Source organism: Equus quagga, chromosome 7, assembly GCF_021613505.1.
Source record: "Equus quagga isolate Etosha38 chromosome 7, UCLA_HA_Equagga_1.0, whole genome shotgun sequence".
Taxonomy (NCBI): Eukaryota; Metazoa; Chordata; class Mammalia; order Perissodactyla; family Equidae; genus Equus; species Equus quagga.
This window is the reverse complement of record NC_060273.1, coordinates 67,022,902-67,038,768: the sequence shown is the minus strand read 5'-3', so window position 1 is coordinate 67,038,768 and position 15,867 is coordinate 67,022,902. Positions and strand designations below refer to the sequence as shown.

Sequence of the window (15,867 nt, the reverse complement as noted above, 5' to 3'; positions counted from 1 at the left end):
CTCTCATTTTCTGTTACCTTGTAGACGAGGCAGCTGACCCAGAGTGGGCAGTGACTCATCCAGGGTCACACAGCAGCTCAGCAGCAGAGGTTGTACCACACCCCTGTCCAGGGATCCCCCTGCCTCTGGCCTATCCTATGGCCCAGGTGCCTTTGCTTCTATGCATTGAGCTCTGAGGTCTTCCACACATAGTCACGGCCATTGTCCAGACATTTCATCTTTTAGACCCATCTCTTAAAATAGCCACACCACTAGGGAGCAACTGTGCACCCACAATAGGCTGGGTAAATCCCAGTGACCCTTGGAACCCAGGGCTGGAAGTGCAGGTGTCTGCTGTCCTGACCACTGGCCTTTGGGTGGCACGTTGGGAGGAGACCTCTGGTTCAGCTTGTGTCAGAGCTGGGGTGTCTGTGAGTTAAGCCTGGAGGAATAAGCTTGTTATTCTAAAAATAATGGTAACACCGGCTATGATGTGTTAAGGGCTTAGTATGTACAGGGTTCTGAACATACTTGACATGTTCAATCTCATTATAACCTCAATATAACACTCCCAGGTAGCTAGTTTTATTAACTGTGCTTTTATAAATAGGAGAAACTGAGTTTTGGAGATGTTAAAAAATTTCCCAAAATTATACAGGTAGTTAGTGGTGTAACTGGGACTCCAGCTCACATCTCCTTGCTACCTAACTCTGTGTACATCACTGCTCTGCTCTGAAGTCTCGAAGGCCCAGCCCAGCAGGGGAGACTCAAGAGCGGTGGCCCAGCCCTCAACAGCACATGGCCTTGGGTAATATCTGTGCACCCCTACCCCTGCCACCGGGCTGGTAATTTCCCCAGCAGCAGAGTGAAGATAATCAGCCGCCTGCCTGCCCCCTGCCTGACATCCAGGGAGCCATTCAGAATATGAATGAGCCCACATCCTGGAAGCCCTCAGCGCTCCAGAAGGAGGCAGCATTAGGGTGGCTTCTGGCTGGCAAAGAAAACCCAGCTCCCCAAGTCAGTCTCTTGGCATTTGGGGGTCATAGGCCCCTTGAGGATTAAAAACAAAAATCTTCAGACTCTTTTCCCAGAAAAATGTACACATTGTACATGCATATATTTTTGCATGACGAGGACTGAGGGGGACCATGGACATCCCGGAAGCCCATCCCAGGACTTCAGGTGAAGAATATCTGCCCTAAATGGTGATCACCCCTCTTAGTCTTTGTGTCTGCAATATGTCAGCCAATGATCAAGCATATCGAAGTGAAGGTATGCCCAGCACTTTGCTAGATTAGGTCTAGGGCAAGGCGGGCAATAGGGCTGTAAGACACAGTCCTGTCCTTTCAGGACTCAAGACCCACTTGCAAAGGGAAGACCAGCTCCTGGAAATCATAAAAAAGCTATAAAAATCATGGAAAGCTATAAAAGTTTCGATGAAGGGCTAAATAACATAGCCAGGCTCTCGGTGCTGTGGACGGTCAGAGCAGAATGCCGTGACTGAGGAATGTGGGCATGAGCAAGGCTTCCTGTAGGAATGGACTAGGGCTTGAAATAGGGTGACTATATAATTTATCATGCAAACTGGGACATCTAAGAGTGAAAGGGAGAGCAATTATCTATTATTCCAGAACGAGAGATGTAGACTGGAACTAACCCAAGCAAACTGAGATGGATGGTCATGCAAACCTTAAAGGAAGGGTGAATTTGAGCAAAGAGTGAATCAGGCTTTGGAGGGCCAGGGTGGGGATGTAAGTGATGCCCAGCAGGAGACTAGAGTGAGAGTGCAAGCGAGGACACGTGAGCATCGTGCTCGGCTCTTAGGGGGTTAGGAAGGGAAGAGCTGGGTTCTATCCATGGCTCCACCAAGCACTATCTGGGGGATCTTGGACTAATTGATCAACTATTCTGACATTGATTTACTTAGCTCCCATATGACATAATCTTCTTGGCTCTGCCTCCCTCAATGCCTTGTCACAAAGCTCAAATTTTTTTTTTTAAAAAAGGATAATGTAAAAGCTTCTTTGAACCTCAGGGCAACTGCATGAGATAGTTAGAGCCACGATTATTCTTCCCATTGTTCAGGTGGGAAAGTGGAAGCACAGAGGGGTCCTGAGACTTGCCCTGGATGGAATAACTAGAATATGGTCCACTGGGACCTAGCCCAAGGCCTTGATTTCCTACACACAGTGAACATTCAGGAGAGAAGCCAAGAGAATGGATTGACCTGCCAGCGGCCACAAAGAGGTTCTAGAAGCCCTGGGTCCAGAGCAACTCCGCTGTCTCTCCCCTGGATGGCGTTGGAGAAGTCCTCAGTGTTGACTGCTCAAGTAGTAGAAGCACTAACCAGCAGCCTCCCGGCACCAGCAGGAAAGAAAAGTTATGCTTCAGCATCCCACGGGCACCAGACTCTGAGCTGGGACCCAATACTATTTACAGGAATCTCAAGGTTAATTTTTCATCTTTCATGAAGGGAGTTGGCAGACACCTTTGGTATGGTGACCGAAGTTCCAGGAGGCAGGAACTAAGGAGAAACTCCAGATGTCCATCAGTCAGACCCCAGTCACTCCAAGAACGTGTGGCAGGGATGAGAGCCCATCGGCTCAGCCCTGGAGGATAGGACAGCAGCTTCCAGATTTGCCCAAAGCAGATGTTTCTGAGAAGCTTCTTTCTCTGGCTCTGAGTCCTGACTGTCCACAGAAATGGTTTGAGGCTGAGCCATTCTCTTGACGTCTCCTTGTTCTGCCATGATGGAAGGGCGGTTCTGGGACATCTCCTTTCTCATACTTGATTTATCTGAGTGTGTAAGTCTTGACTTCCCCAATGAGACAATGAGAGCCTTCAGCTGCCCCAGGCTTCTCAATGACTTCCTGTCAGTCCTGAACCCAAGTGCCACAAGCTCTGCATCTCAAACCTGTCTGTAAAATGGGCAAAATAACCTGTGCTCTTGCTGCTCACTGGGTTTCTGTGAACGTCAAATAAGCGGCTTGTGGTGAAAACACTGTGACAATGCAAAGGCCCTCAGGTCACTAAAACTTTGCTGCTGATGATTTTTTTTGGAGACTGAGAAAGGCGTCTAAAAGTGACAGTGCCAAGACCCTCCTTTCTGCTGAAAGATTCCCCTTCTCTGAGACAACAGCATACCAGGCCCAAAGCTTCAATGTTCTGTCTTCTTATTTTCCAACCTCCTACCCACTCTACACAGCACAGTAGTAGTAATTATCATCGTCGTCATCACTGTCTAAATAATATGTACTACCCGTTGAACATTTATGTCCCAGACAATACGCTAAGCACTTTAGTTCTTTGAAGAAGAAACCAAGAAATAGGTTCAGTGACGTGGCCATGGCCACACAATGAGGAGTAACAGCATGAACTGGGGAATGCTCAGCTGGAATAGTGGGTGGCAGTTGTGGGCACAGAGAACACACTACTTTGCACATTTCTGTGTCGTCCACTCAGAACCTAGCACAGTAGCATTGGCCTCTGTTTGAGAGGCCACATGGAATCCTAAGTGAAGATCCTAAAAAGCCTAAAATCCAGAATATATCAGTGGCTCTGGATTTTAGGCTTGCCCCTGACACCTGAGAAAATCACTTTGCCTCCCAGAGTTGTGGTTTCTTCCATGTAAATGAAGATCATAATCTCTAAATGGCATACCTCAGGGGCCTCCTGTAAGTGGAGGTGAAGTAATATGAGTGAAAGTGCTTTATAAACATAGAACACTTGAAAAGTGATGGTCCTATGAATATCACTGTTAGTAACAATAATAACATCTGGCATTTGTTGAATATTCACCATGGGCCAAGCATTGATCATAAAATATCTCATATAATCCTTAAAACAACCTTAAGACATAATTAACTCTAATTGGACCCATTAAACAAATGAGGAAACTGAGTCATAGAGGCATTATGCAATTTGCCATAGTAAGATGCCATACTGATAATTAGTATAAAACTTGAGACTAGAGCCAAAAATTAAATGCTCATTTGGATCATTAATGATGCTTCTTTCTGTTTGGGCAAATTAGTCTACCCTCCAGCCATTTCCACATCTATCCCACTCTGTTTTTCCAAATGAGTCACTTAAACTGGTACTTAGCGACCCTATCTTGAACCTGAACGAACGGGAAAGCTAAAGTTGAGCAAGAGATGACCAAGGTGAGAAGAAGGTGAAGTTGCTGATGGATTGAAATTGCTCCCTTCTTATTACTCTTTGTAGCAGGATCTGTGCTTTGTTTTCTTTCTGAAAAGCAAAGCCATCCTAGACCTTTCCAGAGTGAGGATTTCGTCTGGGAAAGTGAAGAGCTTGTTGTATAATTTGTTTGGCACTCTGGGCCCGTCACGGCCTGCCCACTGAGACTTCAAACCAGAAGGTGGTGAGAAGGTCAGCCTCGGCCTCAGAGAGCACACACACACACACACTTTCTCTCTCTCTCAAATATACACACTCTCCAGATATCCTTATGCCTTCTGAAGGCAGAGGAGCTGGTCACTGTCAGAAAAAGATCAAACCCTGCAAGGCTTCCTTTTAAGCTGTTTGAAGAGGGGAGAAATAACCAGTGTTGGGTTACAGGGCGGGGTTCATATCGGTTACAGGTAGACACTCACCTCACTGGCCCTAGTCCAGACTGATCTGAGGACACACGCTGAGTCACCATTAGAGAACATGATTTCTTGTACCAGAACCAATAAGTCGCAGCCAGACTCATCCCCAATGAGAGTGGACTTGGGTGAGATCTACCGGTCACCTCCAGAGCAGCAGGTTTGGCCTTAAAGGTCTTGGATCCTCCATGTGGACCACTTGGCCTTTATTATGAGCTTGACGGTTTGAGGCCCTGAGAGTTTGATCTGTTTCATTTGTGGAGAAGAAATTGCGTGCAGCATATTTTGGGGTTCCAACACAAAGCTTGTTTTAGCCAACTGAGACCCGTTTAAAGGCCCGAATGCTCTGGTCTTAACATGAAGGTTCTTCTCAGGTGCTTGAAAGTTTTCACAGCAGTTTCACATTGGCTGTGGCATTTAAGGGAGGTGGGGCAGGAATTTTGGAAACTGGAAGCTTACAGAGGTGAATTGCCCAAGGTCGCTTGGCTTTTCAGAGGAAAGCTGGGGTAAAATTCAGGCCTCCCAATCGCAGGTCTCTAGATTCCCAAGTATTTTATTCCCTGGTCTCACAAAGGATTCAGAAACCATCTTCAAGCATAGCCCAAGGCATCACAGGGCCACTTCTGGTCCTGGGTCTTCTCCTGACCTACCAGATTGGCAGGCCAGTCCCTTTTCTTTGAGGCCTCCTTAGCTTATTCATCTGAAGGTGTGTGTCTGAGGAGTGGTGGTGCTCATGGTGGCGGTCCCGACGCGGGTGTGTGATTGGGAATGGCGCAGAGATCTCTTATTAGGATCTCCTTGGATCCGTTATTTCTGTTTACCTAAAGCAATGGATGAAAAAGGTTTTCGGGATGAATCTCAGTTTAGTAGCAAAGAGACCTGTGGTCTGATAGTGATGCCTGCTACAGGTAAAGGAGTGGAGAGTTTTTCAGTAGTGATGCCACTCCAAGACCTCATCCCATAGAACATTCTCAGGTTCTGGATTTTCACGTCAGCAGAAAAAGCAAACAGACATGAAGAGCAACTTCGGAGTCCATTGTTCACCAGGTGGCTTTGTTTTCCAGGTGCGGTTTGAAGGCCTGACAGGAAACGTGCAGTTCAATGAGAAAGGACGCCGGACCAACTACACCCTCCATGTCATTGAAATGAAGCATGACGGCATCCGAAAGGTGAAGGTCCCCTTGGCTTCCATTCCACAGGGAGGAGGGGGCTGAGCAGAGACCTGGGCCAGAGCTGAGGGCCTTGTGAGCCCACCTTCCCTGGACTGGATCTCTTTGAAGTCTCAGGCAATGAGGATTCCAGACTCAGCTCTGCCACTAACCAGCTGGGCCTTTGGGCAAGTCAGTTCCTTTCTGTAAGAATTGATTCACTCATCTGCAAAATGGAGATAAAAATCTCTGCCTTTGTCTCAGGGTGACTTTGAAGACCCAAGGGGTGGGAAAGCATACTGAAAATATAAAGTAGTGGGTGCGTATAAAATGCTACTGCTGTGCCTGAGGGATTCTGAAGCAAGAGCTTGAGAATGATGGTTATTAACGAAGTTACCGTCTTCTCCTAACCTACACCTGGTCACATCCACTCCATTTTTCATATAGAAGTAGGAGTGGAAAATATATGTGTGTTTGTATGTATTATTATATATACACATATTAAAATTTTTAGAATAACATTCAAATCCTTGCAAAAAACATTCAGATTTCTACTAGACCCTATGTGCTCCGGCCTCTGCCAATTTCTCTGAACTTGACCTTGATACTCACTTCTTTCCTCTTTCCACCGCAGTCATTCTGATCAACTTTCACTTCCTTGAATACACTATGTTCTTTCTCACCTTAGAGCCTTCATACATGTTCCCTTTGCCTGGGGCTCCCTCTACCCCATCCTCTTCTCTTGCCTGGCCAATTCCTCTTCAGCTTTCAGCACTCAGGATAAATGTCAGTCCTCAGGGAAGACTTCCCTGGCCTCTCTTGTTATAGCTCATGGCAGTCTCTGTTTTATTGTCCATGGCCTTCGTCACATTCCTAATTCCTTGGGGTGGCTCAGTGTAGTGGGTAAGAGTTGTTGCATATATGGTATAAAGCTAGTAGGGTTCCATGGACAGAGTATTGGCTCTAGAATCCTGGAACTGAATCCTCTCCTCACCACTCACCAGTCTGTGATTCTGGACAAGTTATTTAGGCTCTTGTGCCTTAGTCCTCTCATCTGGTAAATGGGGATCACCATAATTATGTCAATCTTGCAGGTTCATTGAGAGGATTAAATGATCTAATATGTGCAGAAGTTCTAAGTACTGTGTCTGGCACATTGAAGGTTGAGTCTTAATCTCTCAAACTTAATGCTCTCTATGCCTGTGCTATCAAATACTGTTGCCACTAGCTATGTATAGCTATTTAAATTTAATTTTAAATTAATTAAAATTTAAAAGTCAGCCCCTCAGTTGCACTAGCCATATGTCAAGTGCTCAGTAGCCACATGTGGCCAGTGGCCACCGTGCTAGACAGCACAGACGTAGACCATTTCTATCATCACAGCGAGTTCTCCTGGACAGCTGTGCTTATGCGCTCTATCCTCAACTCCCTCAAGCCCATCCCTCTGCTCTCTTGTCTGCAACCTCACCCTCTACTTCACAATCTGTCTCAACTCATCCCAATCATCAAGGCTATATTCATTTCCTATTGGTGCTGTAACAAATTACCTCAAACAGTGGCTTGAAACAACACAAATTTATCATCTTACAGTTCTGCAGGTCAGAAGCCTGACTCAGGTCTCACTGGGATAAAATCAAGGTGTTGTCAGGGCTGTGTACCTTCTGGAGCCTCCAGGGGAGAATCTGGTCCTTTGCCTTTTCCACCTTCTCCTAGAGACCACCCGTATCCTTGGCTCGTGTTATCCTTCCTCATCTTTAAACCCAGCAACATCACATCTCTCTAACCCTTCTTCCATTCTCACATCTTCTCTCTGACCACGGCCAGGAAAGGTCCTCTGCCTTTAAGGACTCGTGTAATTAGGGTGGTTCCATCCAGATAATCCAAGATAATCTCCCTATTGCAAGGTCTATTACCTTAACCACATCTGCAATGTCCCTTTTGCATGTAAGGTAACATGTTTACAGGTTCTGGGGGATTGGGGCACGAACATCTTCAGGGACCCACTGCTCTGCCTATCACAAAGGCCAGGTTTAAATGTCTTCTCTGTCATCCAGCCTTCCCCACCCAATAGAAGCCATGTCTCGTCCTCTCATGTTCATAGAACATTTGACTCCACCAGGACGTCATCACACTCTCCCTTCTTGGAGGGCTATTTGCACACATCCCATCCTCTTTCCTGGACTGTGAGCAACTGGAGGACCCAGGGCCCATTTCCCACCTCCTACTGGGCACACTTCAGGAATCAGCTGCATATAGTGGGCTACAGGCCCACTATCTATCTTAACTTTCAGCAGGTACCAAACAATGGCACTCTATTTGGCTATGTATGTAGACACTGGGAGCATAGCCACTTTTTATCAAAGCTTTGGCATTGGTGATGGTACAAGGGCACTCTCTCTGGAGACTAAATCTATTGTGAGTGATGCTCACCCAGAAATAGTCCAAGTCTGAGTTTAATTTTGTTATCGTCTATTCTTCTGATTCCTGCTGCTGGAGAAGACGTCTGCTGGGTCACTCAGCTCTTATAATCCTCAATTTCCACACGTATTAGATGGAGACATATCATGTCTGCACTGGCACCTGGTCTTTGTGCAGTGAGTGTTCCCTGTGTTAGTGGTTATTAACAGCTATGGCAAACGTGAAGGAGGCGGCACATGACTGAAGTCTGGAAAGCACCAGAATGGCTTGTTTATCACTTTCAAAGCATTTTGTTCTTTATTGTGGTTGTGAAGAATATCAGCCTTGGCGATAAAGCTTCCCTTTCCTAGACGGATAAACTGAGGCAAAGAGGCCCAGTAGGCTGCCTAAGGTCTCACAGTGAGCTGTTTGAAAGGGGACCTTAATTTGGGCTCCTGACTCTCTAGCCCACATTCATCTTGCTGCAGCCACTGCCACAGCTGGGTGGGTCAGGGTGACACAGTGGGGGACATTTCCAATGTCTGCCGAGGTAGGGGAGCTAGGAGAATTTTGCTGCCTCTAGAAGGAACACCAGTCACATGATCTCCTCCCCAGGCCATCTTCCTTTCAGACGCTGAGAAGTGGTGGTGTCACCCTTGCACTTAGGTGAAAACATGAATGCTGTAGCTCTTTTCATGTGAGACCTTGGACAGGCAAGCAGGTTGCTCCTACATGGAAAATTGTTGACTGTGGACCTGGGCCGTCCCTGAGAATCCTCAGGATGGCCTTTTGCCCCCAGAGAAAATAAATATTGCTGTTTCCTGGTGGGATGCATTGGCATTTCTATACTATATATGAGCATCTATTAAAATATGGATGTTGAGGGACCGGCCCCGTGGAGTAGTGGTTAAGTTCGGCATGCTCCACTTCAGCGGCCTGAGTTTGCAGGTTCTGATCCCCAGCACAGACCTACACCACTCGTCAGCCATGCTGTGGGGGCAACCCACATATAAAGTGAAGGAAGATTGGCACACATGTTAGCTCAGGACTAATCTTCCTCAGCAAAAAAAAAAAAAAAAAAAAAAAAGGATGTTGATCCAGTTTGTTTTCCTATAGGGCAAAGGAGTGGTTTAAAATAAAGCCAGATTCTTTTCTACATGCTAGCAGTAGGCTGGATATATTGAGAATGCAGTGGTGATATAACAAGAATAGAAGTCAGAGGCTTCTGCTCTGGCCCTATCATCACTCAGCTAGGTGACCGTCAGCATGTCTCTTAGCTTCTCAGGGTCTTTAAAACAAATGAGAAGTGTTGGGCTGTGCAACCCCTAGTTCCTCTCAGCTCTGACGTCTTGGATGCCAATGCCTATGGTAACGTTGTTACCAGTCTCATTCCCCAATCCCATTGTCCCTCTCCTGGCTGGACTTTGGCTTCCTCAGTGGATGTGGAGTTAGGGACTTTCATCAGTTGATCCACTGCCCTTTGGCATTACCTTCCCCAATGACTACTCCTAGGACCAGGGGTCTCAGCCCTTTGAGTCACAGAAACTGTTACACAGAAACTTTTGGAAGCCCCCTCGCCTCCTCACGACTTGCACTTCGAGAACGTCTCCTCAGGGTTGGAGGCACTGTGGTGAGACTAGCGGTTCTCAGACTGCAGTGAACAGAAGAATTGCCTGGAGGCCTTGTTAAAAATACAGATTCCTGAGTCCAGCTGCTGGACATCCTACTTTTGGAGAACAGACATGAGGCTCAGGAGTCTGCACCGTTGAAAAGCCTCCTCCCCAGCCTGTGGGTTCGTGGCGCTTGGAGAGGTTTGGGGAGAAACGCTGGCAGTGTGGTGACAAGGTTGGGCTTCGGAGGCACGCAGGCCAGGATTTAAGTCTCTAGTTTAATCTTTACAAGGTGTGTGACCTGGAACAAGTTATTTATCCACTCTGGACCTCAGTTACATCATCTCCAAGAAGAGGACAATACCCTCATAGGGCTGCTGTCAAATTACACAAAACAACCCCTACTCCCCCCGTGGCCTGTAGTGAGAGATTCCCAAAAGCGGCACCTACTGTGCAGTGGACACTCAGCCCATTTTCTGTTGGTTTGTTTCAGCTCCCTTCTTTAGACCACAGGGATTTTTATGTCCGTCTTGAGTTTGAGTGAGTCAGGCTGTGTAAGCCAGTGGAATGGATAAATCAGCAAACAGAAATAACAGAGTAACCTTAAAATCCACAAGCAAATGCTTGTGCTTTATTTTTCAGATCCTAAGGCCATTTTTCAACTTACTTTCCAATGATTAAATCTTTTCTTAGAATGTGAGCTTAAGCATCCTTTGTTTACAGGGGATCTGACTTTCACAAAATCAATTCCTCCACATCTGTGGCTTCAGGCCTTTTACTCGATCAGCCTCCTAGCAAAGTAATTTCTCAGATTCAAGGGTGACCTAGTTGTGCTGATTTCAGTGAAGAGTACATGGCCTTATGTGACCTCTGTAATAAAGAGGAGCGGCTTCTTCTTCATTTGGGGCCTCGGGGACCCCTCTCCTGCTCTTCAGGCCTATAGCCTGCCCAATGATGTGCCAACACACCCTCTAGGTATCTGGGTCTAATTTGACATCCCACTGAAATGTGTGTGCTCTAAGAACCCATCCATTGTAAGTTTAGGAGCTTCGAATGCCAGAATCGTCACTGGCTCTGCTAAAGCTGAATCCTCAGGAAACCCCATTCAGAAATATCACTTTACCGTGGGGTATTGACTTAGGGATCTCTATCCGAATAAAATAGCCAGCCATGGTGGACTAGTGGTTAAGTTTTGGCACTCTCACCACCACAGCCTGAGTTCGTTTCTCAGTTAGGGAACCACGCCAGCCATCTATTAGCTGTCATACGATGGCGGCTGCGTGTTGCTGTGATGCTGAAAGCTGTGCCACAGCTATTTCAAATACCAGCAGGGTCACTCATGGAGGGCAGGTTTCAGCGGAGCTTCCAGACTAAGACAGACTAGTAAGAAGGACCTGTCCTCCCGCTTCAGAAAAAATTGGCCATGAAAAACAGTGGAACATTGTCTGATATAACACCAGAAGGTGAGAGGATGGCACAAAAAGACCGAGAGGGGTTCTGCTCTGCTGTCACAGGGTAACTTGGAACTGAAATCAACTTGATAGCACTGACAACAACAAATACAAATAAAATACCTTGTCAAACTCAGGGAAGATCATAAATTCTGATAAATGGGAGAGAAGTATAGGGAAAATTCTCCAAGGTCTTTCATCAAGGGACCAGCATTGTTGATTTAACCATCTATACCCATCACCATTGATCCTGCAGCCATTTTCAGACCAGCATCTACTTCTCATTCAATTTGGCTTGAGTCTCCCTGCCCTGGCCTGAGTTTGTTACCCCGACCCTGTGTACAACTGGAAAGGAAAGACTGGGCAGGAAAGACTAAAGTGACACAAGGTCCTGTTGAGGTCAAAAGTAATCTAAAGACCCAAAGAATTCACAGCTCTCCATTCCGTATGTCCTTTGAAAGTTTTTCTTCAAATCCTTGCCACCGATTTTGGACATACGGAATCATGTTACAGTTCTAAGATGTAGCTCAAAGCCAACCACTTCTCTCCATTTCCACTGCTGACCCCAGAGCCCAAGCCACTTTTCATGTTTGCCTCCACCCATTCAGTAGCCAACTTACCAGTCACTAGTCCTGGTATCCACATTCTTACCCCTCTACAAGGCCATTTTTCCACCACAAGAGCCAGGACAATAATTCTCAAATATACATCAGGTTAGATTGTTCCCCTGCTTAAAATTTTAACTGGCTTTTTATTGCAGATAAAATGTAACGTAACTCCTTAGCTTGGCCTTGAGAACCCTATACGCTTCTTCCCTCTGGCATCAGCGAATCTTATTGCGTTTTTTCTAGCTCATTATCTCTATCACTGTATTTTCACGTGGTATGTTTCTTCTTGGCCTTCAGATCTCAGCTCAGGTGAAGTCACGTTGGAGAGGCCATCCCTGACCAAGCCCTCTAAAGCAGCCCCCACCCACCCAGCACAGTCACATTATCCCATTTTTATATTCTTCCTAAGGCTTAGCCCTCTGATATATTCTTATCGGTTCATTGATCTAGATTGAAGTTGGCAAACTTCGGCTTGCGGGCCAAATTCAGCCCACTGCCTGTTTATGTACAGCCCATAAGCTAATGATTTTACATTTTAGATGGTTGAAATAAATCAAAAGATGACTATTTCACGGCATGTGAAAATTATATGCAATTAAGATTTCGGGTCCATGAGTAAAGTCTTTTTGGAACACAGCCCCCCTCGTTTGTTTGTATCTTGTCTCTAGCTGCTTACGCACTGTAACGGCAGAGGTGAGTAGTTGCAACAGAGACCGTATGACCTACAAAGATGACCCCTGGTCTGGATATGCATGGTCTTTCTTCCCCTCTTCTCCACCTCCTTGCCACTAAAATGTCGTCTCTCTGAGAGCAGGGACCATAGTTGTGTTCTTTATTATATCCTCAGTGCCTACAATATTGACACATCATAAGCACATGTAAATAAGTGATTGTTTACTAAGTGAGTGGGCAGTTTATTGAATGTTGCTTGGCAACCAGGGAGCATCCTCCTCTGGCCCATATTTCCATAGATCTGCCAACAAGTAAGGGAAAAAAAAGCTGGCAAATTTAATGAAATAACATCTCAAGCAGAACTCAGATAAAGTCACACATAAACTTAAGTTCAAATTCTTTTTTTTGTTTATTTTTTATTTTTTTTTTTTGAGGAAGACTGGCCCTGAGCTAACATCCATGCCCATCTTCCCCTACTTTATATGTGGGACACCTACCACAGCATAGCTTGACAAGCAGTGTCATGTCTGTACCTGGGATCTGAATCAGAGAACCCCGGGCCGCCAAAGTGAAACACATGAACTTAACCACTGTGCCACCAGGCCGGCCCCATAAGTTCAAATTCTTTAAGTGTGTTAGTTAAGATAACCCTGGGTTTAGTAACATAAACTCTGAAATCTCAGCTGTTTAATGCAATAGAAGTTTAATTCTTGTTTACCCGGTGACCAGTTTTGGGGTTGAGGGCTCCAGTTAAGACTCAGGCTTATGGAGGCTCCACTGTCTGCTAGGGTGTTTCTGGCTGTCAACTGCCAGCTGACAGATGAGGAAGAAAGAAAGTGGAAAGTGTGCTGGCGATTTGGGAAGTCAGGCTAAGAGAGTGTGCATCACTTCTGCTGCATTCCATTGGCCGGATCCCAGTCATCGGGCTCACCCAGACACAAGGCAGGCTGGGAAATGTAACTGCTGGCCAGGTAGCCACTTCCCACCAGCAGCTATGGAAGGTATGCTATGGAAGGTAAACCAGAATCTTTGGTAGTCATCTAGTTGTCTTTGCCACAATGGGCAACTTATTTGTTAAAAATTTATTTTAATGGATCTCATTTTTGGAAGTCAGGGTCTGTGGTTTCAGAGACAGCCTAGAAATACAAATATGTAAATTTGACCTGATAACTGTGCAAGGTGGATCAGTTGAATTTACTGTTCTGTGATCATCTCCTTTTTAGACTTCGTTCACTTAAAAAAAATCTGACATCGTCTAGACTCATTTCCTACATTCAAAGAATCTTTAGAGGTAGATGGAAAACAGGAGATCAAAAATTATAACCAGCCCCAGGAGAAGACCTCTCATGGTCAGAATTGTTAAATCTTCTCCTGAATGATGGGCCCCCATTTTTACCAAACTGCCAGCTCTGATTTACTTTCAGATGGAATCAAAGTTCCTGCATATCCTCAGTAGAGAATCAAAGAGCCGTATAATAATCCAACCCATTTCTCTAAAAAAAGGGAAATTCACTTGCATCTCTGAAGTGCGATGTCTCTTCAAAAATCTTTGCCAGCTTTCTTTTCATCAAACTGTGGAAACAGGTTTCTCTGCCTGCTAGCTTACATGAGTGCAAGCTGAGTTTTGGCATCACCCTGCTTTTCTGACTGCTGATATTATTTGATTTCCCTACAAAGGGGTTAGTAATAAAATAAGCTTGTTTATAACATTTAACTATTTCTCTAGCTTTTGATACCAAAGGAGCTATATATAAGCCAAACTATACAATAATTTTTACCCAATTTAATGCTAGTGCTATGACACCAGCTTTGAAGGACTTCTATCCTTAAAAATTAAAGTCTCTTTCTAAGCCCTATTAATCTGGTCTACACAGATTTATCTTGTTTTTCTCTTCTCTTTTATCAAAATTGCTTGAGACTTTAGAGCAGTGTTTTTTGGGTTTTGGATCACTTGTCCAAGGACTTTCTGCAGGAAAAGGGGGTTATGTGGTCAAATGAGTTTGAGAAATGCTCCGTAATATATACTTCTTTTGGAGATTGACAGTGTTCAATAGCAAATTGAAACTGAAATGTCTTACATTATAGAAGCCTATTAGCCTTCAACTAGGCAGTACCCTACTGAATATCATTTTTTAGTTCACTGACAACTTCATATGAACCACCCACTGTGCTCATTGTTGTACAAGAATTAACTCATTTAGTCCTCGCTGCAGCCCAGTGAGACAGGTTCTCTTGTTGCATCCACTCTTCAGAGCAGGACTGAGGCCCATTGAGGTCAAGTAACGGGCCCAAGGTCACACAGTTAGGAATTAAGAAAGTCTACCTTTTAAACCAGGTTTGTCTGATGCCAGAGACCAATGTTTTGACCATCAAGCCCCCATTTTAAAAATAATACTTATTAATACACTGTAGATTTTAGAGGACTTAGTTGCATATCAAGGAGGCAACATCCTCTATACTGATGGTTGTACAGTTTGAGTAGGAACAGCTAAACCTATGACTAATTGTGAAGAGGGAAGAAGGAAGGAAGAAAGGAAGGGAGGGAAGGAAGAAAAAGGAAGAGGAAGGGAATGAAAACACCTCAGCATCATCTATGGGGGGAAAATAACAATTATGTTGACCAGCACTGCTCCCAAGTTTGTATTGACTATATTAAATAATCCTACCTTTGAGTCCATGACCTGGCTTCTGTGACCCACCACTAACCTGCTATAGAAGCTGTGTGATATAGATCATTTGATCATTTGATCTCCCCAAGCCTCAGTTTTCTCATCCGCAAAACAGAGAAAACAACCCCAAGCCTGTCTGTGCTGTTTGCATAGTGTGGGGAGCACAAGAGTTAAATGTTGGGAGAGTACTTGGGAAATTTTTTTTTTGCTTTCATCTTGATGTACTACAATAGTGGTTTTAAACATTTATTTTTCAGCCAGAGGGCTCCTTGTAAAAATGAAGTCTTAAGGGGAATCCCAACACATGAACTAGATAAAAAGCAGAGCTGATATTGAAGCGGGATGGGGAGCCCAGGGCTTCCCTCCTCTTCCCTGACCCCTTGCCCGCCTCCCCTGGAAGGGGTGAAGGGGCTCCACAGATGCCCTGGGGCTCCGTGCAGTGCTGGCCTAGCAAAGGGAAGGAGGCGAGGCTGCGTTGTGGTCTTGAGCAAATACCCTCGTCTCTGAGCCTGTTTCTCTCTCTGTAAAGGAAGGGGTTGGAAGAAATGACTCTTCTGGCTTCTTCTAGCTCGGACATTCTGGAAATCTAAGTTTCTGGTTCTTGTATCATTAGACAGAAATGTCTCCTTCCACGCTGACTAAAACTGCCCCATACAGGCAACACCGTGCACATGCGTGCACTAAGGGTAAATGTGGACCCAGCATCCTGGGAGACAGGCTCCCCAT

General features: G+C 45.4%; 1 protein-coding gene across 1 annotated transcript in view; it reads left to right on the top strand.

Moving 5' to 3' along the window:
• Positions 1–15,867, top strand: part of GRIA1 (glutamate ionotropic receptor AMPA type subunit 1) — a 285,987-nt gene that overhangs the window by 184,366 nt on the left and 85,754 nt on the right. The window contains exon 8 of the mRNA XM_046667310.1: positions 5,651–5,755. Within this exon, the coding sequence (XP_046523266.1) occupies positions 5,651–5,755 (105 nt within the window). The remainder of the gene's footprint in view (positions 1–5,650; positions 5,756–15,867) is intronic.